Source organism: Aspergillus puulaauensis, chromosome 3 (genome assembly GCF_016861865.1).
Source record: "Aspergillus puulaauensis MK2 DNA, chromosome 3, nearly complete sequence".
NCBI lineage: Eukaryota > Fungi > Ascomycota > Eurotiomycetes > Eurotiales > Aspergillaceae > Aspergillus > Aspergillus puulaauensis.
Genome location: NC_054859.1, coordinates 3,530,170 through 3,553,204, shown reverse-complemented (window position 1 = coordinate 3,553,204; position 23,035 = coordinate 3,530,170). Strand labels below are relative to the sequence as shown.

The 23,035-nt window shown below is 49.9% G+C and overlaps 11 protein-coding genes across 11 annotated transcripts; 6 read left to right on the top strand and 5 right to left on the bottom strand.

Moving 5' to 3' along the window:
- Window positions 1-311: 311 nt before the first annotated feature.
- On the top strand, window positions 312-1,976 carry GPI14 (glycosylphosphatidylinositol-alpha 1,4 mannosyltransferase I; the record flags this gene model as incomplete). Its single annotated transcript, XM_041702627.1, has 3 exons — window positions 312-1,406; window positions 1,585-1,692; window positions 1,812-1,976. The coding sequence occupies 3 exons, from the start codon at window positions 312-314 to the stop codon at window positions 1,974-1,976; spliced, it is 1,368 nt and encodes a 455-aa protein (XP_041555393.1).
- Window positions 1,977-2,578: 602 nt separating this feature from the next.
- On the bottom strand, window positions 2,579-4,389 carry APUU_31423S (uncharacterized protein; the record flags this gene model as incomplete). Its single annotated transcript, XM_041702626.1, has 2 exons — window positions 2,579-3,843; window positions 3,900-4,389. 2 exons carry the CDS (start codon window positions 4,387-4,389, stop codon window positions 2,579-2,581), a joined length of 1,755 nt encoding a protein of 584 aa, XP_041555392.1.
- Window positions 4,390-4,883: 494 nt separating this feature from the next.
- APUU_31422S (uncharacterized protein) lies at window positions 4,884-5,183 on the bottom strand (the record flags this gene model as incomplete). The annotated part of the gene is made up of 1 exon (XM_041702625.1): window positions 4,884-5,183. One exon carries the CDS (start codon window positions 5,181-5,183, stop codon window positions 4,884-4,886), a length of 300 nt encoding a protein of 99 aa, XP_041555391.1.
- A 224-nt stretch (window positions 5,184-5,407) lies between these two features.
- On the bottom strand, window positions 5,408-7,725 carry APUU_31421S (DNA damage response protein RcaA; the record flags this gene model as incomplete). The annotated part of the gene is made up of 5 exons (XM_041702624.1): window positions 5,408-7,166; window positions 7,226-7,377; window positions 7,430-7,509; window positions 7,571-7,633; window positions 7,689-7,725. The coding sequence occupies 5 exons, from the start codon at window positions 7,723-7,725 to the stop codon at window positions 5,408-5,410; spliced, it is 2,091 nt and encodes a 696-aa protein (XP_041555390.1).
- Window positions 7,726-7,942: 217 nt separating this feature from the next.
- APUU_31420A (Y-family DNA polymerase) lies at window positions 7,943-9,829 on the top strand (the record flags this gene model as incomplete). Its single annotated transcript, XM_041702623.1, has 2 exons — window positions 7,943-8,089; window positions 8,141-9,829. The coding sequence occupies 2 exons, from the start codon at window positions 7,943-7,945 to the stop codon at window positions 9,827-9,829; spliced, it is 1,836 nt and encodes a 611-aa protein (XP_041555389.1).
- Window positions 9,830-10,882: 1,053 nt separating this feature from the next.
- APUU_31419A (uncharacterized protein) lies at window positions 10,883-12,643 on the top strand (the record flags this gene model as incomplete). The annotated part of the gene is made up of 1 exon (XM_041702622.1): window positions 10,883-12,643. The coding sequence occupies one exon, from the start codon at window positions 10,883-10,885 to the stop codon at window positions 12,641-12,643; it is 1,761 nt and encodes a 586-aa protein (XP_041555388.1).
- A 624-nt stretch (window positions 12,644-13,267) lies between these two features.
- On the bottom strand, window positions 13,268-14,071 carry APUU_31418S (uncharacterized protein; the record flags this gene model as incomplete). Its single annotated transcript, XM_041702621.1, has 1 exon — window positions 13,268-14,071. The coding sequence occupies one exon, from the start codon at window positions 14,069-14,071 to the stop codon at window positions 13,268-13,270; it is 804 nt and encodes a 267-aa protein (XP_041555387.1).
- Window positions 14,072-14,905: 834 nt separating this feature from the next.
- On the bottom strand, window positions 14,906-16,592 carry APUU_31417S (DnaJ domain protein; the record flags this gene model as incomplete). Its single annotated transcript, XM_041702620.1, has 5 exons — window positions 14,906-15,076; window positions 15,131-16,182; window positions 16,231-16,324; window positions 16,389-16,432; window positions 16,487-16,592. 5 exons carry the CDS (start codon window positions 16,590-16,592, stop codon window positions 14,906-14,908), a joined length of 1,467 nt encoding a protein of 488 aa, XP_041555386.1.
- Window positions 16,593-17,352: 760 nt separating this feature from the next.
- erg9 (bifunctional farnesyl-diphosphate farnesyltransferase/squalene synthase) lies at window positions 17,353-18,937 on the top strand (the record flags this gene model as incomplete). Its single annotated transcript, XM_041702618.1, has 4 exons — window positions 17,353-17,417; window positions 17,483-18,542; window positions 18,598-18,780; window positions 18,830-18,937. The coding sequence occupies 4 exons, from the start codon at window positions 17,353-17,355 to the stop codon at window positions 18,935-18,937; spliced, it is 1,416 nt and encodes a 471-aa protein (XP_041555385.1).
- A 666-nt stretch (window positions 18,938-19,603) lies between these two features.
- Window positions 19,604-20,239, top strand: APUU_31415A (hemerythrin domain-containing protein; the record flags this gene model as incomplete). The annotated part of the gene is made up of 2 exons (XM_041702617.1): window positions 19,604-19,672; window positions 19,769-20,239. 2 exons carry the CDS (start codon window positions 19,604-19,606, stop codon window positions 20,237-20,239), a joined length of 540 nt encoding a protein of 179 aa, XP_041555384.1.
- A 1,489-nt stretch (window positions 20,240-21,728) lies between these two features.
- APUU_31414A (A4/G1 family peptidase) lies at window positions 21,729-22,559 on the top strand (the record flags this gene model as incomplete). Its single annotated transcript, XM_041702616.1, has 1 exon — window positions 21,729-22,559. One exon carries the CDS (start codon window positions 21,729-21,731, stop codon window positions 22,557-22,559), a length of 831 nt encoding a protein of 276 aa, XP_041555383.1.
- Window positions 22,560-23,035: the final 476 nt, after the last annotated feature.

The following is a 23,035-nucleotide window of genomic DNA, read 5'->3' as shown; positions in this document are numbered from 1 at the left end:
ATCAGGGTGAATGCTGAGTCAGCAGATTTGAAGATGCCAAATAACTACTCAAAAAATTCCCAGCGTTGGGCAACATCACGCCGACAATAGTCCATTCAATACTAATTTTGGCAGGATTCTGGGACGGAATGGATCAATGTGCCAATTGAATTGTATACGCTACATAATTGCTCCCCCAAGTCTTGGCTCCCCCAAGTCTTGGCTCGCCGCTTATTGACTTCGCACTGTTATGATCTTTCTGCGGGACAAGCCTCTCATGACCTGATCCATAAATCTGCCATAAGGTCTACATTGATCGAAATATCGAGACAATGGCATCGGTCTTCCGAAACCCGGCCGCAATTTACGGCGCGGCCATTGGCCTCCGCGTGGTTCTCCTATTTTACGGAGCGTGGCAAGACGCACACTCGGCCGTGAAATACACAGATATCGACTATATGGTCTTCACCGATGCATCGCGCTATGTGTCTCGAGGAGAGTCCCCCTACTCCCGCGACACATACCGCTACACGCCCCTGCTAGCGTGGATGCTGCTTCCCACCACCTGGGCCATCCCGGGTTTCTTCTCCTTTGGCAAGGCCCTCTTCGCACTGTCCGATGTTGTGGCGGGGTGGCTTGTCGCGAAGTCCTTGGTTTTAACGCACGGGATGACGCCAGAACGCTCTCTAAAGTATGCTAGTTTCTGGCTTCTAAATCCTATGGTCGCGAATATCAGCACGCGTGGTAGCTCCGAGGGTTTGTTGGGGGTGTTGGTTATCGCGTTGCTCTGGGCTGTTCTGAACCGCAGGATCTACCTGGCTGGTATCCTGTTAGGTCTCGGTGTGCATTTCAAGATCTATCCGTTTATCTACGGGGTTTCTACTCTGTGGTGGCTGGAAGACGAGGGGCCTATTCCTGCTACAACCACTGCTACCCCGCGTATATCGGAAAGTCGGGAGGCCGAACCCAAATTCAACAACGCTACGACTAAATCGCCAGGTGAACAAACCAGACCCGACCCTACTACGACCCCTGTCAGCATTGCGTCGCAGATCGTCGACTTCATCACCCCGTGTCGGATTCGGCTCACCCTAACATCCTTGCTTACCTTTGCTGTCCTCAATGCCGCCATGTACCTGCGCTACGGCACGCCTTTCCTCCAGCACACATACTTCCACCATTTAACCCGCATTGACCATCGGCATAATTTCTCGCCTTATAGTTCCCTTCTATACCTAACTGCTGCTGCGGACCCCACGAGTGGGTATGGAAGCCCTACCGGAAGCTTTGAATCCCTGGCTTTCATCCCGCAGTTGCTCCTCGCTGTCGTCCTTATTCCGCTCATTCTAGGCAAGAAGGACCTACCGGGGACGATGCTTGCGCAGACGTTCGCATTCGTCACATTCAACAAAGTCTGTACAAGCCAGGTAAGTCAGCTTCCTTGCTCGTCATCTCATATATCTCGTTTCTGCATTACCGTCCATGATCTAGACCATCAAATACCATCTCCTCCCCATGCTGTCACGTCCATCCTCTTCTCTACATCCGCATTCCACTTCCGTATCATCATCACCCAAGCTAACGAAACCCAACAACAACAAACAGTACTTCCTCTGGTACCTGATCTTCCTTCCCTTTTACCTCCCCACGTCATCCCTCCTGCAGAACCCCCGATTGGGAGCATTCGTTGCTGCGTTGTGGGTTGTCGGCCAGGTATGTTCATTTTCATTGCCAACCAACATCCAACTGCCCCACTTGTCTACCTACCCATCCTGCTTTCACCGCGTCTTTTCTTCCGATAGAGGCGGATGTGCTAATGTCGCAACAATTAGGCCCTCTGGCTGCAACAAGGGTATCTTTTGGAGTTCCTAGGAATATCGAGTTTCGTCCCGGGCTTGTTTCTCGCGAGCCTGGGGTTCTTTGCGGTGAACGCTTGGATTTTAGGGATTATTGTGGAAGATGTTGGTGGCGGTACTCGTAGTGTGAAGGGCCAATAAGTAACTGAGAATTATTCCATCGCTGACTGGGGCTGAGGGAAGTGTTACTGGCCTATCTTTTAAACATGTATATATCTAGATTGGGTTCATTCGGACGAGGGAGACAACCCCTGACCACAAGGTAACCTAGTCAGTCATCTTTCTACGGATAATAATTCGAGTTTACGTGAAGTTCATTTTTTCTTTAACCCCCATTAGCTTACATTTACTTAGCTAGGCAGTAGGTTGGCTGGTTGATTAACTGATACCTACCTGATATCATTGGGGTTTCAAATTTCCATTGATGCCACATCTTATCACCTCACACCAGTGATGTGTGAAAACAGCCATAATAGAGTAAATGAAATGAAAAACAGAAAAACAACAAAACAAAAACAAAAAAACGTGAAATAACGTATTATGGTATCTTATAATCCTACAGATAACAAGGCTGTGCTGTAAATGTGGCGATCATCACCGTGGGGAAAAGAAAGAAAGAAGGAGGTGATGAGATGTGTTGTGATGATAATGCTGTTTATTGTTCATGTTGATGTTGGGGGTTTCCCCCTTTACATCCCTTTCCTTTCCATTCATTTTGGGGTTCCTTTCCTTTGCCCCGCTCATCAGGGTTTTGGCACATCGGCTATGATCCTGTAAGTGGATGCGTGGATGCTTAGCGGTCGGGTACGAGGGTATATCGCGCCCACGACCTGATGGTGGTGGTTATATTGGGGAGCAATGCCATCAGAGAGCTTGACAAACTGGGCATTTGGACGGGCGGAGTGCAGGGCTTCGAGGATGGGTTCATTCCAGAGGCCTGTGCAGCTAGTGCCCACGAGCTGGAAGTAGGGGTTGAGAGGTGGACAAGCTGAGTCGAGGTCGATAAAGCGGATGCGCATGTACTCGAGTTCCTGGTGGATTTGGAGCCCGGTGATTGCAGATATGACAAGCTTCTCGAAGGCGCGAATGAAGTTCAGGTTTGTGATTCCGGAGAATTCGCCGAGGAAAGGAAGGCTCGGGTGGAGCTTTTTGTCTCGACAGCAGGTTTTCACGACTAGGTCCAGCGATCTGAGCTTTGATTTGGATGGCCAGTTGTTCATGAAGGTTCGAGCGGATTCGAAGAGACAGGAGCAGACCTTGCCTGTGAATGTGAGCGACTCTAGGCGCGGAGCGACCTCGCCGAGCAGGCGGCATAGATGTGGTGGATTGGCACCATCGCCGAGCCATCGGTTTTGGGAGCTGTCCTTGCTATAGAAACCTTCTAGGCTGATATTGATGTGTACCAGTGTCGGCGGCAGGCGGCGGAGGATCCCGGCAATTGTCTCGTACCCTTCAATCTTCGGCTTTGCGTACGCACAATGCCATTCCCGGACGCTCGGTAAGGCTTGAGACAAAGTTAACCAGTGTTGGTGATCGCGCATGATGTTCCAAGCGCCACGCATCACGAATGTTTGGATGTCCGGCAGCACGGGAAGTTGACGGCATGTACGTCCGGCCGGGTCATTTCTGAAATGACATACCATTGGCGGCTTTTTGCAGTGACCCCCTTCCAGAGTGAGTATACGAGCCCCCGGGAATACGTTCTGTACATGAACAAACATTTCTTCTAAGGTTGCATTGTGGCTTGCATAGTGATACTTGTAGTCAGTCGCTGGGTTGGAGACCGGCTCATCCCATGCCATTGTCGCCTGAATAGCAGCCGCGTTAGTCAAGGTGCCAGTCTGGTTGTTTTGTCTCCTAGGAAGCAGTCGCGACGGATACCTGACTGCTCGCTGACCCCAGACGGGTATCCATATCTCCACATGACGGACATAGAACGCTAGATGAGGATGTGCACGGAACCAGCGTGCACTTTCCTCCAGCTCATCTGTGGTTCCCTTGAGTTTTACTGTGACGGCAGATGTTAGCACCGACAGCGAACAACGGTAAAAGTGGGTGACGAACTGTGTCTGTAGATCCGATCTTGCACCAAAACTCTCCACACCGGCAAGATCAGGGCCAGATTTGAAAGAGCTTTCCGCCTCGGATGCCGCAAAGATTTGTTCCAACTCCGCGTAGGTGATTTCCCGCAAGCCGATGTGAAGGTTGATGAGCGTTCACCGAACAAATAGTCGAGAATGGTCTCGTGGATCTCGACTGGAAGGTGTTCGAACTGGATCTTAGATTGGCATGGCGATGGTGTCTCGGCCGATTGCACATCCTCCATCTCGGTATCCACTGGAGACTGGGCCCATCCCGGGGGATCGGGACCCACGGGTACGAAGGATTCCTCATGGGCCGGAATTTCGGCGCTTGTGCTTCGGGTTGATTTTGTGCATGAGACCGGATTTGAAACCGAAGTGGTTCTCGCGAGGGCATTGACCGAAACGGGCCGCGGGGGCGGAATTGCAGAAATCATAAAAGGAGAGGGAGACGAGAGGCAATCGGCGGTCATTATTTTGTGAAAAAAAGAAGAATGACCTAAAACGCCAAGCGGAACACAAGATCGTTAAATCGTTAAAAGGGAGAGAGAAAAAAAAAAGGGCTATTGAGAAACCCAAGTTAGCGAGCTGGAGATGGCAGAGAAAATGAAGAGAAAGAATGAGTAGAGCAAGAAAAGGGAAAAAAAAAGAATTGAGAACATGAGGCTGAACATACTCAAGGCGGATTTGGGCTCTTGAAGGTGGAGAGAGTAGGCGAAGAAGCAACCAGGGCGTAATTATAACTGACAATGGGGCGATTAGAAAGGATAGGAAGGTCGAATTACGCCCGGCCAGCGTGCTTCATGGTGGAGATGATGCTGCGTTAGATACGTCTGTGTTGGTTGGCGGAGCGGAGCAAAGCAGCAAGGAATTAGGCCGTCAGGCAGCGTGAGAGGCAGCAAGTGGAGGGTGCGATCGAGTGAGCGATAAAGGTCAAGGAGTGAACGCGGAGAGATTGAGGGGGAGGTCAACTTGCAAGATAGAAAAGAGGGGGTGGGAAGTTGAAGAGGACGGCAAAGAAGGGAATGGAGATGGAGAGAGAAAAGATCAAAATGATGGATGAACAAAATTGGAAGACTTTGATTCGGTCAGATGATTGCAGGCTGTGAAGTGTTGCCATGTCCAGGCTCAGACTCAGACTCCAGCAATATATTAATAGCAGCCCCCTTGTTCGAGATTCATCCCGGGCGACTGGTATCACTTTGATGAGCGATTCGGAGACAGCCTGCTCTTGCGCGCTGAAATTACTGTCACGACCCTGTTCCATGCACTCCAGATTGGCTTGTCGACGGCGAAATCGCCAATTTAGTGACGAAATCCAGATCACTGCAGGATAACCTTTCACTCCAGAGCTTTAGCGTTTGCATCTGCTTAGCTCAGTGGCTGATTTTGACGCCTTGCCAGTGGGACTGTTCTTGATTTACTGCTAGCGCCCCGAGATTAATGATATATACATGCCCTGTAAATGATCTATCTGTAAATGACACGAATTCATCGCCTGCGACGAAACCGGAATCGAAGCTCATCATCACTATCTGAATCTCGCTCTTCACGTGCCCGCTTTTGACTTCTTTGCGTTGCCGTCTTCTCGGATTCACTTCGTGCCACTGACCGGGATTGTGAAGGTTCGCTTTCCACCTGACTGAGAGTACGGTCTCGGTGGCTTTCTTGCGGGGTCGGGTCAGTAGATTTACTGGTGCTAACCCAGTAGTGATCTCCGATGCCAAAGTCCTTCCGCGCCACCTCTTCCAACGGAACCATGACTGTTTGGATCCGACGTCGTTGTTGACTAGACTCACCTTTCCGACGGAACTTCTTGAAGTTTTTCCTGCCATTCCACCGTTCATCCCACCGGCAGTTGCTGCCGTCGGCCGGCTTGACCGGAAGTTCCATTTCTTCGACAATGGCGAGCCCCTTGAGTTTCTCAACATCCACATCTCTGAGAGACGTTTGTAACAGTTCGTCCTCTTGTTGCCGTCGCTGATGGGCGGCATCCTCTTCCGCCTCTCGGTGCTGACGGGCTGCTTCTAATACGTCAAGTTTTTGGCGCTTGGGCCGGGGCACCTCCTCCTGTTTAGGCCGGGTGTTGGAATCTTCCAACCTCCGCTGAGAAGTCTCAGCCCGCCGGCGTTTCATCGCGTTAGCTCCTGGTAGCAAGCTTGAGACCACGTCCTCTTCTTCCTGGATACTGTCTAGGTGTTGAGACTGGTTTTCGGAGGGGGCGTCTATCGACATCGGTGGTACATCCTCGATAGACTCCTCTACGTCTGGAGCATATGCTGGTATGGAGTTGATATCGAATCCGTCATCGAACGTTTTCATTTTGCTGACATATTTGCGCACCCGAGAACCCTTAGCCTTCTTGGGAGGCTGACTCACGTCTTCAGACGGATGAGAATCAGCAACGACTTGGACATCTTCGCTGGAAGGCCGCACTGATGTAGGAGGTAGTGTAAGCTCTGGTGGTGTAGGATCTGGCACCAACTCTTGAGGTAGGCGCCGACACAGTATCGAGACGTCATTCTCTAGAATTGCATTGAGGAATTCGTTTTGTTGAATGACGCGCTGGTCAGTTGCGAGTGCTACCTCATCGAGGAGCTGTAGGACCCAGTCTTCTTTCCCAGTTTTTGACCGGAATCGTACCAACACCACTCCTCCATCCTCAACTCTTTCAAACCCAACGCCCTTTTGACCAGCGGCGTTCTTCATGAATTGTACAATCATCTCTGCAGTAGTGGAACCTTCTTTCACCTCGAAATACAAAGCTTTCCCATGCCCATTGGTGATCGGTTCTTCCAATATTTGATGCTGCGACTTATCACAGAAAATAAAAGTAAAATCATCGAAGAGATGGAGGCGATCCGGGTTCGGTGCAAATGATTCGTCAGGTCCATTGAAGGATTCCTTCCCGGGAGGTGGGAGGTGCTCTCGCGCATCAGGCCAGGCGGCGTCGAAATCATCCTCTAATGGAGACAGACTCTCTAGATTCTCCAAATCGCTCGGAGTTGCTGCATAGTCCAGGGCATCGATGAAGGAGTAGTCCACAATGTATTTGCCATTAACAAGCGCCTGTAGCCCCTTGGCAGTATTCCGCTTAGTTTGGACGACGTGTGTTGTAACGTTGACGAGGTAGTCTTCGATGGTCTTGATATCCAGGCTTTCGAGTCGAGAGCGGAAGCGGGCTAGTGTATTTTTATTGATCTCTTTGGAAGAGAAAGAGAAACTTAATACCGCGGGTTGCCATTGTATCCTAACGGTCGTCAATCCGTAAGCTTTTATCTCTATATTTCGGGTCTGCCGGGCACTTACCGCAAGGCATACTGATATTTTCCCACGTAAATTGTATGTTCGTCACCGGTCAAGCTTTTACTATCCCCTTTAATTTGTTCTCCATCAACTATGGTACCGAATTTCGAACCCTGATCGCTAACGACTATCTCTGATTTTTCCCTAGTTTTCGACTGGACGCGGTCAGTTTGCATGGGTTGACAATATATGACTGGACGCGCATACCCCATCACCGGGTTTAACCGGTAAAACTTCAACCACCAAGTGTTTTCGGGATATGGATTGCGCTGGAATTGCTTCTCGGACTGGATAATATCATCGTCAGTGTAAATTGCCATTAGTTATGAGGAACAACCGTGCACATACCACCCTCCGTCTTGTAACGACCAAAGAGGTATCTCTTCCCGGGCCGCAGCCATACGCGCTTGCCTTCGAGCGTCAGTTGCTTGGATATAGAGAGATGGTTGTGGCGGGATATTGTCACCTTGCAGAAAGGCTCCCTCTGTCTCGAGGATCCACATGAGGGCGCGGTCAGCACAAATTTGTGCCGAACATAATGAACTTGGACGAACAGTTGATGGGTTGTCTCTGCACGTGGATCAGCTGGATCGGCGCCGCGGTGGAAGACGCGTGGTCACGTGCAAAGCTGCCTAATGCTGCCTAGTTTGGAAATCGATCAGTTCGCTGGGCTGAACCACATTTGACTCCTTCTCAACTTTGACTTGCAGCGATGATTCAATGGAGGGGGAAAGGGGACAGAAGGGCGAAGTGCCCAAAGACAATGCGAACGGCAATCAATCTCCGGACGGTGATGAAACCCTGAAGTATCACCTTCTAGGTCCCTCTCTGACCAAAGCGGGCCAGGATTCCGTTGACCAGCAAAAGGTGAGTAGAGAGCTGTCTGTCCTAATGGTCAAGGTATACTGAGAACAAAAGGTTTCGGAAATTATTTACAATGCATCCAAGGGCTCCAAGTTCTTCAACCATGAACAAGCCCGGGACGGCGTCCTGACTGAGAAAATCACACGGATTCTGAAGGAGAAGGCGCGTCTTGAGAGTCTGAACCTTTCAATTGACCTACGAATAGCCGATCAGCTTTTTGCTGAACTGGAATCGACGCGTGACCTTTCTCAATATGTGGTCCATGTCGACTGCGATGCTTTTTTTGCTGCGGTTGAAGAGCTAGATAGACCGGAGCTGAAAACGGTGCCAATGGCTGTTGGGAAAGGCGTTCTGACAACGTGTAACTATGAAGCTCGGAAATTTGGTTGTCGGAGTGGCATGGCTTCGTTTGTGGCTATGAAACTCTGTCCTCAATTGATTTGCTTGCCACAAAACTACGAAAAGTATACAGCCAAGGCCCAGGAAATTCGTGCTATTATTGCTCAATACGACCCCCAGTTTGAGAGTGCAAGCATTGATGAAGCTTATTTGAACATCACAGCCTATTGCAATGAAAACCAACTCGATCCGGGGCAGGCTGTTGGTCGCATGCGCGCAGAAATCCTCGAAAGAACAAAAATCTCCGTGTCTGCCGGAATTGCTGCGAACGCAAAGATCGCAAAGATATCATCGAATCGCAATAAACCAGATGGCCAGTACTGTGTTCCAAATAATAGGGACGCCATTATGGAATTCATGAACGAGCTCCCTATGCGCAAAGTCAATGGCGTCGGCCGGGTATTCGAGCGGGAGCTCGACGCAATTGGTATCAAAACTTGCGGCGACATATATCGCCAGCGTGCATTTTTGGCGAAACTATTCGGCGAAAAGGCTCTTCATTTTCTTGCACAGTGCTACCTCGGCCTAGGTAGGACGAAGATCCAGCCGGTTGAAACCTACGAACGCAAAAGTGTAGGCACCGAGAGGACATTTCACGAGATTAGCACGAAAGAAGAATTCAGGGAAAAGCTTTGGTCCTGCGCTCAAGAACTAGAAAAGGATCTGTCGCGAACACAGTTCAAGGGACGAACCCTGGTTCTCAAGGTCAAGCTAGCGACTTTTGAAGTTTTAACCCGGCAACACCAGCCCGCTCGGGCCGTGTCCTCTGCTAAGGATCTTTTCACATCTGCCCTTCCAATGTTAGAGAAGCTCGAGAAGGAGATTCCAAACATGAAGCTTCGTCTGCTTGGTATTCGTTGTACCAACCTCGTGAGCACAAAGAAATTTGACATCAGATTCTTCGGTGCCGCTGCTCGGCGAAAACCCCTACCACAAGAAGATGCAACTGACCTTACCGGAGAGCAAGAGATAAGCGCAGAAGAAGCGTTTGAGAAGGCTGCGCGCGAGGAGCTCCAGGACGAGATGCAAGACATTGAAAAGCTCAGTCAAGAAATGCCCGAGGATGAAAATGTCCAAATTGAGAAAAGCCCTGCGTCTATTACCACAGAAACCACACCAGAACAACAACTCTACTGGGATTGTCCCATCTGCTCGATGCCTCAGATCGCTGATGATAGGAAATTCAATGACCACGTGGACTACTGTTTATCGAAGCAAACGATAAAAGAAGCGGTACAGGGCGATTCACCGCAACCTCAACTGGCGTCCAATACCACGCGAAAACGAAAGACGGCTACTCGGGACAGTGTAGATCCACGGCAGAAACGTCTGTTCTTTACCTGAGTCCTGACTGGAAGGGCTTCTCGTTCTATACTCCCAACAGGCCGGCAACACGCGGACACTAATGTTTCTATTTTCGACTCCAGCATAAAAACTTGGGGTAGGTGGCCGTCCGTACACTACAACGGCTCGGCATCTCAAACGTATCACTGAAGACCCCCGCCTGGCAAGGCGGCTTCGATGCGACTTTTAGAGACAATTCCGCCCTCATATTTACCGAGGGTCCCGTCCCAGGGAAGCTCCTTGCTTTTAGCAAGGTTTGCCAACGCATAATGAATGAAATTAGGTAACCGTTCACGGCTTACTGAGGATGTTTAGATGTCTCAAACCTGAGACAATCAAGCGGGATTGGTCTGGGTCCCAAGCCCCTTACCTAAGGGTCTGTTCGTATGGTGGACTGCTGCATCTGCTCGACATTGGTCAATATAAATTAGACACTAGGTTGTTGGCGACTTCCATGCGGGAAGACTATGCATGCAAAGTCATGCGTACGGAGTAGAGAGACGAAGATAATAATAGACTGCTGTCAAGATCACTTCCAGCTGTTGATCAGCCCATGTAGGCGGGGCACATAGATCATCGAACATCGGAGTGCACGCTGGGCTAAAGCGAGATTTCCCGACGCCTCCAGAAATTCGGCGCTGATTCGGTTACCGGCTGCTTTTCCAGTCTGTAGTGGTTAGTGGTCAATTCTAGGGAGCAACTGGTGAGACCGCGAACCCCTTGGAATGCCGTTTGACCGTTGGTCGGCTGTTGCGGTGAAAATCGACTAGGCCGCATTTGGCGGCGATAAACATCCCGGTCGGCGTGAGTGTTTGGCGGCAAAATAGTTCCACGCTGCACTCTCTCGTCATAAAATATTCATCCTTACCACCTGACCGCTGCCTTTGCCGATTCCATCTTCCCCCAGCAATTTTTTCGCGTGGCCTCACCGTGATTCTCGGCCATTAGACCTACGCTATCGGCTGGCTGGTGCCACCATGCTTGCAGATCTTCGAGGAGTGCCGCAATGCCATAACAGGTTGCTCTTCTGTCTGCCCCTCGAATTCAGCAGACATGACCTTCGATAAACAAAACAATGGCCACATCGCCAAACCATTTACCCCGACTCTGAGTGCCGCGTTTAACAGAGCGAACAAGTCGCCCCTGACCCCTAAGCTCGCGAATCCGTCCAGTGCCCGCACCCCCAGACGTCTTGCTCCTCCAGATTATCCCACAACGACTCCGGCGAGACACACACCAGAGCCTTCCTATCTCAATGCGAATGTTACGCCCCGATCTGGCTCCAGGTCCAGCCGACGTGACGGCCCTATACTCTCCCCGGGCAGTACACCCGGGAATGGACTACACTCCCCGCAACCGTTCGTTCAACCCTCGCCAGCGACTGCCCCAAACGCGAGGGTATACCGAACCGATCGCAGCCCAGTTCGAATGGGCGGAAAGCTTGAACCCCCAAGAGCCACAAGGGCGAAGACCTTGACCGCCGATTCGAACACTACTTCTCGCCCGAGCTCCACCGAACTCCCGGCTGCGTCTCCAATGTTTTTCCACGCCAGTGATGTACGTTCGGTGTCGGGCTCCTCTGATGCAGATTCCCGGTCAAGGGTGTCTGCAAAACCGTTGTCGCCTGCCACATTCGTATATGCAAACGGTCAAGAAGAATCTCAGGCTCAGGTCGACGATGCTGCCAGACGGCGGTCGTCAGGGTTGTCTCGTCCTGGGGTTGTATCAAGGCCTACGGCTTCACCTCGGCTCGCCTCACCCAGTATCAACGCTTCTTCCACGGGGTTTTCGGACGGCATTCCTTCACCGAGCGTACCCCATCTTGACGATTCGCCGGAGATACGCTCACCCGAGATACGTTCACCCGTTCATAGTCCGCCGTTGAGCACAGTCCGACCCGTGCCTGTGATAAGTCACACCAAAACCTCAAGTCTTGATACCGGGCGCGACACTCCTGGTCGAGAGACTCATACGGAGGGTCTGGGCTTACGACCAAGCCCGGTAATAGTATCTACATTGGATTCGCAAGTTGAAGAAAACAAGGTCGCTGATGCTATTCCGGCTCTTCGGCCACGCATTTTCAGCAATGGATCTACAAATTCCTTTGATACAGATAGTCAAGGGGATGGATTGCAAAGTCCGGTAAAGTCTGAACACGCGGGAAGTAGTGGCCCCGTTCTCAGTGCGCGTGTTGAGCGGAAGATCCTGGATCTTGAAATCAGCAATTCATCCCTTCTGGCCATCAACCGGACGCTTGAGCGTGAAATGCGGAAGCAGAATGCTGAACTACGAAGATTTCGGCGTCTTAGCCGCTCCGGTCGTCTATCCGTGGCTCCATCGCGTTCGGTATCGAGTACTTTGTCAATTCCCAGTGAAGTCGACGAAGGCGAAAGTGACTACTCGTCCAATGAATCACCCGAGGACCTATCTGAATTAGGTGATGGGGAATCCATGCAAGACGAAAGCTCCCTGGGCCCAGACTCGTTGGCTGAAGACGACGCGCGGCACAGAAACAAGGACGAGAAACGATTCCTTATCGACTTGGCAAAGCACCAGGAACTTCTAGCGGACAGCCAGAAAATGAATCAAAGCCTGAAACGATGCCTTGGGTGGACGGAAGAGCTGATTAGCGAAGCCAATAAAGCACTGGAATATAACGTGCACGTTAGTGATATACAACTCGGCGGGCGGGTACTAAGCCCCGATGAACTGCATGAGGATGGAGAAGCCCGCCGAGCACTACTTGCACCTGTCTCACCCAAATCAGAATATCCAAATGAGGAACCTCCCAGTGAGGAGTTGCCTTCGACATGATTAAATGCCCCTCTTTTTCTTTTCCTTTTTCTTTTGTTATCGATACCCTATACTGCCAAACCCAGTCCACTCACCAGCTGCACTTCTGCAATTTCGAAACCACTGTCACACTTGCAACGCCTACCCTTCAGGCATATATACCCTACAACAGACCATCATACTTTCATAAGCACGGCGCCACTTACTTCGTTCTTATACATTCGGGGCCAATGCCGCCACCGTTGATACCTTTTATTTTTCTTCCTTTCCCTCCCATTTACTTCTAATGTGTCATTTATACGAGCGATAGATTTGTATCCGGCTAATCAGCCGCTCTGGTGCCCTTGCTAGATACCCAAGCGCAATAATGAATAATTTGAGATGTATTTAACCTGATATATACGTGAGATTCAGATACGAGTGCCAAAATCCGGCTCACTAAATTTGATAGATAGCATGAGATTGATTGAGATTCCTAATACCACCAAAAGTAAGGATAAATCATTCTCGACGGTGCAACTCGCGCCACATACAATATCCAGTTCAACAAACTCCAATGACCTCATCCAACCCAAAAATAAAGTACATTGCGTCCACAAGATCATGGAAAATGAAACAAAACACCAAAAACCCCAATCTGATTGATCACTCGTCGTCAGCCAGCCCGTACGCACGTATCCATTCCCCAGAATGCTCATCCATTTCGCGTTCGAGTACACCGTCTCGCAGCTTTTCCTCTAGTTGTCCAAGAGGCATCCCTAATGTGAAGTGCGCATTTGCCTCATTTCGTATCCAATGCTGAATAACCTTCTTGGGAGGCTTTCCGCCATTATCGTTCTCCGGACGGCCAACGCCTATCTTTTTCCGACGCGCTTTGGACTTTGTACCAAGTTCCGACGTAAACCCACCTTCGATTTCCTCCACCTTCATCTCCTTCTGATCTTTCGTCTCCTCAATCACACTCTTATGAGACCAGGCCGATGTAGTGGATTCCTGACTTGCAGAACGCTGGTTAGAAGTTGAGCTCGCCGTTCGACGGATCCGGGTAGGGCTATATATCTGGCCACGTTTCGCTCCATCATTAGGCGAGGGAAGTGGGATCATGCTATCTTCGAGGAACTCCTTGTGCTCTGGGCTTGCGAAAGTCTGTCGGAACAAGCTGTCGTTTTTGCAGTTTTCGATATTGATCCAGGATGGCCTTTTGCGGAGAGTGGCTGGCTTTGGGATCCCGGGTTCTTGGACAGCTGGCTTCTTTTCATTCGTTTTGTTATCGTCAGCCATGTTGGTACGTCTGGTCCGTCTGTCCGTGGCGGCGGTGCTGATATTGGCTGGTGTGCTCGGAGAGTTATGGTTAAGTATGTGACGGGTTATGACCGAGGGCTTGATGGAGTCGCTGGGGATGAGGCTTGTATCGGCGGCGTGGCGGAGGAGCTTTGATAGCTGGGACATGGGGATAGTTCTGTTTGGTTTTTCGTTTGTATAACTGGGTGTTGTTGCCTTGTAGTTTAAGCGAAGACGTTAATATTTTTGATAGGAGGCATAGCGAGCAAGCGCGGCAATATATGCTAATGAGAAAATATGAAGATTCGGCGCAGAGTAGAGGAAGTGGCTTTGCCTTGTTTGAACCTGATCGTAGGTAGAGAAAGAAGCAGAAATGCTTTTTTACCCTAAGTGTGACTCGACATTATACTTTTACAGGTTAGTGGTATGAGGCTGTTTGTGGTCGTTGGCTGGACCCGGACAAATCGTCCAGAAGTTAACCAAGATATCTTGAAACCTTTGACAAGGTAGGACTCACGTTTACGCGCGGCCATAGAGATGTCGGGATAGTAGCTCTGCGAAAATGGTCCCTGATTGTGCTGAACATGACGAGGCTTTAATGGAAAGATAGAAATGGAACAAGGCATTACTTTTGAAGAATGCACCTGTGCAAAACTTTCGTAAGTAAACCCCATATCTTGATGTATATGAAGGTAGGTAGATAGAGTTAGTTGAGGAACTCGAGTTGGTCATATCGAGCTGGACTGTTTGGGAACTGGAGCGGAATGGATTGCAACAATAGTATATACTTTCGGTCTATAAATACAGGAAAGCGTATCGCCACCATCGATGTCTAATCAGAATAACGCGCTCCAGGGAAAAAAAATTGTAATAATTCGCTACGACGAGAAATACATCAGGCATATTGTATCCAAAGCCACACAGGGAATAATCGAAAGGGGAGAGAGGAACTGGGTAATAATGTGCGGAAATGGCTCCCCGGAACTAGGCGATAACGCGCAATTACGCCTCGGCCTTCGGGCTGGTGGTTGAAGATGCCTCAGCCTCAGCCTCGTGGTCGTGACTGTGCTTCTTCTTCTTCTTCTTCTCATCCTTGCCCTTCTTCGCCATGGCATCGGCCATAAGCTGCTCGAAGGCCATGTAATCTCCTTCCTCCTCTGGGTCACGCTCGGCCTGGTGGGGACATTAGTGTGGTGCGTAGCGACATAAGAATAGGGATGTACATACCTTAGAATAGATGTTGCCAGCAATGATCATAGCTTGAGCCCGCTCAACACGCTTCTCCAGTTTGATCCGCTTGTCACCCAGGACTTTATCGCAGACATCGCGGAGAACGCCTTGGATTTCAAGCTTGCTACCGCGCCAGGCAGCTGCGAGCAGCTTTCCTGTAACCTTCACGGAATATTCTGCCCGCATCTCATCTGTCCATGTCTCTCCGCCCTTCTCTTCCAGTTTAGCCATCTCCTCCATTGTCAACTGGGCGTCGATCACGGTGGAGATGGTTGTCCAGGCTTCCTTTGCAAGCGTACCCTTATCCTTGAGTCTGGAGAAGAAGCCGGAAATGCCAAGGAACTTCTGCGACTTTAGGAAAGAAGTAGCCTTTGAAACGTAGGTAGCACCGATAGCGTGGAGGATCTCGATACCGAAAGACTGGATCTTCAAATTCTCCACCTCAACGCGAATCTTCTCTTCAAAAGCGCGGGTAACATCGGTGCCCTTGTCGGTTTCTGTCCACACACTAATCTTGTCAATGAGTTTCGTCGCCAACATCTCAACTCGTTCATCACGAGCTTTCTGTCGTTCGAACTCGAAAGCTTGAAGCTTCTCCGCTTGCTCACGCGTAAGACCGCCCTTCTTCTTCTCCTTCTTCCGTAGCTCACGTTCCTCTTCTGACACTCCGGCAGATTGCATACGGATCTCCTCGTCTGACTTATCCGTAATTACCTGTTGGCCTAGGCGAGGGCGTGGAGTACTTGTACCAGAGGGAGGCGGCGAGAAAGAAGTCGCCGGTGCAGTACCAGCAGTACCAGCAGCGGTGGTGCCGGCTGCCCCAGCCCCAGCGCTTTCACCTGCAGACTCACCCGCAGGCTCACCCGCAGGCTTCCCTTCTTGCTCGTTGATATTAAGTTTTTCTTCTGTGGATGCGGCGAGATCTTCTTCGGCCTCCTCCGTCGTGATTTCCATTCGAGTAGTAAGGTCCTGCAGAAGGGAAATTTCGCCGATGAGGTCGTAGAATGCGTCACCGCCGAAGATCATACCAAAGAATTCATTCGGATCCTCTGTGCAGTGTTAGTGGTGTCCGCGCGGGGTAGTTCATGGATACGCACCAAAACCTTGGTCTGGGACAGCCTGCTCTTTGCCGTGGGTATCATAACGCTTGCGGAGATCGGAATTACTAAGGACTTGATAGGCTTCTCCAATCTGATGAGGACAGCTAAATTAGTATGGATTGTAATAGAGCGCGATGGGGTCGTTGACGACGTACCGCTTGAAAACGTTCATGTGCGGTCTCATCACCGGGATTCTTATCTGTCAGGATAGTTAGACGAGAATTAACATAAATAAACCGGTAAAAGGCCATACCTGGGTGAGTGACGATGGCAAGCTTTCGATATGCCTTCTTGATCTCAAGCTCGGTGGCAGTGGGGGGAACCCCCAGGGCGTCGTAATAGGTGGTATCAACAACCATTTTGTGATGCGGCACGACCGCCAATCGATGTGCGGGCTATTTCCTGAGACTGCGAGTGATGTAGACAGTTATCGAAAATGGCGAGAGCTGGAACTGAAGATGCTCTGAATAGGGTGTGCCTGTAAATAATATTTCGCAAAGTAGAGGGTATTGTTTGGCCCGCTGTATTAATTTTTTCTGCCTGGTGAAGCTTCAACCGAAGGAAGGCCTTTCGTCATGGCGGGGAGGTCGAGAGAACGGTGGGCGGTATATGCCGTCATGTATTGTTATATATTACACAGAGGCCCACATCAGTATGGCCCTGAGGGCCGCAGACCCTTGTATTGGGGCGTTCCGGACGCCGAGATGATCCGGCTCTCCAGGAATCACTAATTAGGACTAAAGCCAACTCCAACTAACAATTTCTTCTCTTCTCTTCCACCACTAAAATCCTCAACCTTTCTTTCTCCTCACTCTTCCTCACCTACTTGTCCTTTTCTCCTTTTACCTCCCTCCTCTTCTCCCCGTCCTGCCTTGTCTTTTCTCGTCACAACAACTGTGCCCTTCTCTACCCTGGCCATTTTATCATTTCTTCCCTGATCGCTCTGCTCTACCGGAGCCTATGTACATTACTTTCCTAGCGTGTATTAGTACGCCAATTTGCTGCTAATTTGCTTTTTTTCCCGTCGATTTTTCAGACCACGTCGCATTCTATTCTCTTCCCTTCGTACAGCCCCCGTTCACATTCACCTTCACGTGTAAACTATCCCTACTACGCACCATGGGTATTGGAAGCATCATCTATTTCGCCTTTCACCCATCCGAATTGAGGTCAATCGTTCAATGGTTAGTCACACTCCTTGTCTCAATACGCTGATCTCACGCTGACGAACACCTTTGGGGGTGGATAGGAAAGTCTGGCATAACCCCGTTCATGAACGCAACGAGAAGGATGAGACGGAGACACAAAAGGCGTGCTTCAAGTTCCTAGACTTGACAAGCCGGAGTTTCAGTGCTGTGATCAAAGAACTGCATCCAGAGTTGCTGCTGCCGGTTTGCGTCTTTTATCTGGTGCTTCGTGGACTGGATACTATCGAGGATGACACCTCTATCCCCCTTGAAACCAAGGAGCCTCTGCTGCGCAACTTCAAAGACTTCTTAGAACAAGATGGTTGGACCTTTGAGGGAAACCGCCCTGAGGAGAAGGACCGTGAACTGCTGGTTCAGTTTCACAATGTCATTACTGAGTTCAAGAACATGAAGCCCGCCTACCAAGTTATCATCAAGGACATCACCGATAAAATGGGTAACGGCATGGCCGATTATGCACGCAAAGCTGCCACGGAGGACGCAAGTGTCAAGACTGTTGAGGAGTACGACCTTTACTGCTATTATGTAGCTGGCTTGGTGGGAGAAGGTCTGACTCGCCTCTTTGTGGAAGCAGAGTTTGGCAACCCTGCCTTGATGAAGCGTACCCGTCTCCATAAGTCTATGGGTCTCTTCCTCCAGAAGACCAACATTATCCGCGATATTCGCGAAGACGGAGATGATGGTCGGCGGTTTTGGCCCAAGTCTATCTGGTCTAAGCACGTTGACAACTTTGAGGATCTTTTCAAACCTGAACACCGAGAAGCCGCCCTGAACTGCAACTCTGAGATGGTCCTAAACGCATTGGAGCATGCCGAGGAATGTCTCTTCTACCTCGCCGGCCTGCGCGAGCAAAGTGTATTCAACTTCTGTGCTATCCCTCAGTCTATGGCAATTGCTACATTGGAACTTTGTTTCCGCAACCCTGCCATGTTTGAGCGGAACATCAAGATTACCAAGGGAGATGCTTGCCAGCTCATGACCGAGTCAACACAAAATCTTCGTGTCCTCTGCGATGTCTTCCGCCGCTATGTTCGTAAGATCCACAAGAAGAACACTCCTAAGGACCCCAACTTCCTCAAAATAAGCATTGTTTGCGGACAGGTAGGTGTTACTTTTATCTTATCATCTAGGTCCATGGGTTCGCTAACAGATTTAGATCGAGAAATTTATCGAGACCATTTTCCCTTCGCAGGATGCGGAAGCTGCTCAACGCCGTGTTGCAGGCACGGTGACAGAGGCTGAGGCTGAGAAGGCTCGGCAGGATGCCGAGACACGCAAGGATGTCATGTTCATGATGGGACTGATGCTTACAATCTGTATAATAGTCTCACTTATTATGGTATGTGGACCTTCTGTGTATTTCTATGGATTGGTACTGATTCTCACAGATTTTTACTGCTTGGATGCTTGGAGCTCGCTTCGACCTCGCATGGCAAGAGTTGAGGAGCGGCAATTTCGCAGCCCCGAAACCTTCCGTGGAGCACAGCGAGCTTTAATCATTTTTTACGATGCCGATCTAATTGCTAATTATACCCATTCTCCGGTGGCTCATGCCTCGATGTCTTATGATATGTATGCAGATATACCTATTTCTAATACTACTCCGCCTTATCGTCGCCTGCCGTTCATCGAGCAACTGCAACTCCAACTCAATTGGGCAAATTTTGCTAGCACGGATGTCAAATTGCAATCCAGCCTTTCTATGACTGTGGTTGTGCCGAAGAAGTGCTGATATCAACTGGATTTTATCCACCAGCGATGTACTAGATTTGTGTCCCACAGCTTATGCTGAGATGGCACACGTCCATTGAAGACCTGAAACATATTGTAAATATCCAATAGTTTTTCATGCATGAATATATACTTTTCTCAAATTGTAATCTGTTTGTTCCAGTCCTCAACAAGCTTAAGGCATTTGGCGGGTGCCACTCTTCAGTAGATGTGATTACCAAGGATTAGAAATGATTTAAATCCGCTTACCTCAATTGGCTAACCGCGTCTTCCAAATCTATAGAAACTGAAATGACCCCATAACTCCCATCATAAAATGTCTCTTCAGACATCCCGCTCATTTTATCCGATTCGTCAACTTCACCTACCAGTTAACCAGGCCGGTGTTTTATTAATACTCACCTGAACAAAATCAAATCTTCGCCTTCGGGATGGACGCGCCGCTCTCACCAGCCGACTTCCGCATTTACAACCGCCTCGCCTCGCAAATGGAGCAAATTGTCCGTCCCCCTTCCATCAAAATAACTAGGTTACGAAACAATCAAGCCTTAACTTAGTTAAACAATGAACACTATCAGCTAATCAACGGTACCCAGCACAACGGATTCCGGAACACATGGACCCAACTCAAACAAGCTTGCCCCCTAGATTCCCAAGCCCAACCCAACTCATATCCTGCAACAGATGGTGACGATGAAGACGCCTCAAATGACGAAATAATTATGCTGGGCCTATCCTTCTGTGAAGGTCTATCAATGCACCACTCGATCGAAGAGCGGTTCATCTTCCCGCTTCTTGCGGCGCGGATGCCCGAGTTTGGGACATCGGGCATTTTAGCCGAGCAGCATGAACTTATTCATGATGGGCTTGTGAAGCTGCGTGGGTATTTGAATAGGTGTGAGAGGGAGGGTGAGGAGGAGGCGTTGGATAGGAGTGAGGTTAGGAGGTTCATGGAGGCGTTTGAGCAGCTGCTTTGGGAACATCTAGATGGGGAGGTGGCGGTCTTGGCTGGGGAGAATATGAGACGCTTTTGGAGTTTAGAGGAGGTGAGAAGATTTCCTATGTAAATAGGCTACCTAGGTGTGGGAAATATGGACTTTTGGGGTAGATTTGGCTATATTTGGCGTTTTGTTCTATATGGGCCGAGGGCTACATGAAACAAAGTCCAAGTCATAAGTTGAGTGCCCATGGGTTTTTTTGACGCCCAAGATGCGATTTTTGCTTTGTCGCTCAATACAGAAGTGAAGGAGACTTATCCTAAGATGGATGGCTCTGTGGGCAGGTACTAGCAATCAGTCCTGACATGATTGGGATGGGATGTTGACACCGGTTTACCGGCGAGTTTTGGGAGCTTGTTACGAGACGCCCCGGTATGCTCAACATCCTAGGCAGCAGTCTCAACTTCTTAGAAGGATAGACCCAATAATCTCAGTTTCCCAGATTGCGCGGAATGAACCTGTTGCTGTTGGCATATTCAAGACTGCAAACAGAAGAAGGCTAAGGGATTCCACTCGTCCTGGTAAACGACGTAGGGGTTGATTAGTGTTTTTGAAAGATGAATTGAGGCTGGCTGAGCTTGCATAGCGCTGGGATTAACGTTTGATTACCTCGTAGGAACGATGATCTTGAAGTGGTGATCTGAGGAGCGATCTCGCACAGATCAGGTTGCGGTTCCGCAGGCATCGCGAGTTCGCCAGTTTGTGAGGTTTCAGGCAGAGTTTAAAATCAGTCTAGGTAACTGGAGCGACACCTCGGCTCGTATAATGCCGGTACGTACAGATCGAGTGGGTATGGACAAGGCAGGTGTACCCTCGTCAGGAATGATAGCCCTAATTCTGGAATGTACACCGTCGGAGCCCCTCCATTCCAGTCAGTCACACTAGTTGCCCTGGCAGATGCCTCTCGATTCTCGAACCCCGAAAGAATAGAAGAGGGATAAGGTGATTGTTTTGGTCACCTAGGTTACGGCGTGGGGAGATTCCGGTGGTTAATCTGTATCATCTTGGCATGAATGAGGGCACTGTGATAGAGATTGCCCTTGGAGCGTGCAACATATGCCGCATTCACCGAATAACCTCCCAAGTGGCCGTATAAAGTTCCTGAAGTAGGCTATTCTGGAAATCTTAAGCAAGTGACCGTAACGTTTATCTCGAGATGTTCTACGATCACATATGTAGATATGACGACGTGATAGTGATGACCTGGAAGCCGGGGTCAGTCGGGCTTGAATATGCCGGGAAGTAACATTCCTAAAGGGCGATCTTTCACTCGGCCCATCCGCGAGATCACTCCACGCGTCATGTTTCTCGGGCGTTGGGGCAACCCCAGAGTCATGTTCGAGACCTCGTTGGAGGCACAGGACACGCGTATTATCCCTTTGTAGAAGAGGAGACCGCATCGTGAATACTATAAGTCCAGCTAGGTGTACGGAACAAGCACGAGCGTTCTATTCTTCTCTTTCCCTCTTCTTCCCCTGCTTGGACACACTTGATACCTGGTGGTTTGGGCCTCTTATCACTCCCTCTTCCTGCGTCAGCAACCTGCACGGCCAGCCCTATGAAAATGAAGCTCGAACTTACATTCCTAACAACAACTCTTCTGGGCACGGCCCTCTCCCTCCCACAGCAGGCTTCAAACCTGACCTCGCGGATCCAACGTCGCCTCGACCGACAGTCTCACCCCCTCGCCCCTCTCGACGGCGGCCACTCCGGCCCCTTGGCTGGCTTCCGAACTAGCGATAATGCTGCTGTCGTCTACAGCAACAACTGGGCCGGTGCAGCACGCGACCAACCACCCCCAGGAGGACCCTACACCGCCGTCAGCGCGACATTCACGGTACCAAAGCCCACAGGCGGACCGGGACCAATGCAGGCCGGATCTGCGTGGGTGGGGATAGACGGGGACACATACAACGCAGCTATCTTGCAAGCCGGCGTGGACTTCTACTATGAGAACGGGAAGATTTCAAATGATGCCTGGTTCGAGTGGTTCCCCGACTATGCGTATGACTTCAACATCAAAATAAACACAGGAGATGTGGTTGTGACTAAGGTGGAGTCGTTTTCCCCGAGCGAGGGTGTGGCTATTATTGAGAACCAGACCACGGGGCAGAAGGCCACGCAGAAGATCGAGGCGCCCAAGCCTGAGGCAACACTTGGAGGGCAGAATGCAGAGTGGATTGTTGAAGATTTTCAAAATGGGGATTCGGTTGTCCCGTTTGCAGACTTTGGGGAAATAACTTTTACTGGATGTGAGGCGCGAGCACAAAACGGGAATGTGGTTGGATTGAATGGAGCGAAGATCATCGAGTTGAAGCAGGGTGACAAGGTCAAGACGGAGGTTACAGTGCACGGTGAGAAAACGCTTACTGTTAAGAGTAAGCTGTGATAAGAGGGCGGTTTGTATATATTTTTAGCATGTTGGGCTGGGCGTCGAGGCGTTGCATTTCATTCGTTGCTCCCAGTAAGATGACCTTCTGAGAAGCATATTCTTGATATTTCCGGCGAGTTGATAGTTATATAGACATTTGAGGGTGCATATCGTATGCGGCATCTATAATAGTACGGCGTCTATAAAGTCCCGGATCGTTTAATGAATGCTTGATTGCAATGCTCACCGTTATTGCATTGAAAAAAGGGCATTTTCATCCGGTGCCAACGAAAACGTTGTCATGTTCCAGGGAGTTTGGTAAGGTGGCATGACCAGATCTTGGTGTCAAAGATGTATAATAAGTGACAGCACATCGGTTTCCAACTCTCCGCGCATGTTTGATTGTGTGGGCAGATATTGCACCAGTATCTTAGCCCATTTTCCCCATATCCTAATCCGAAGTTATTCCGGCGGATATCCATTCTCGGTGAGTG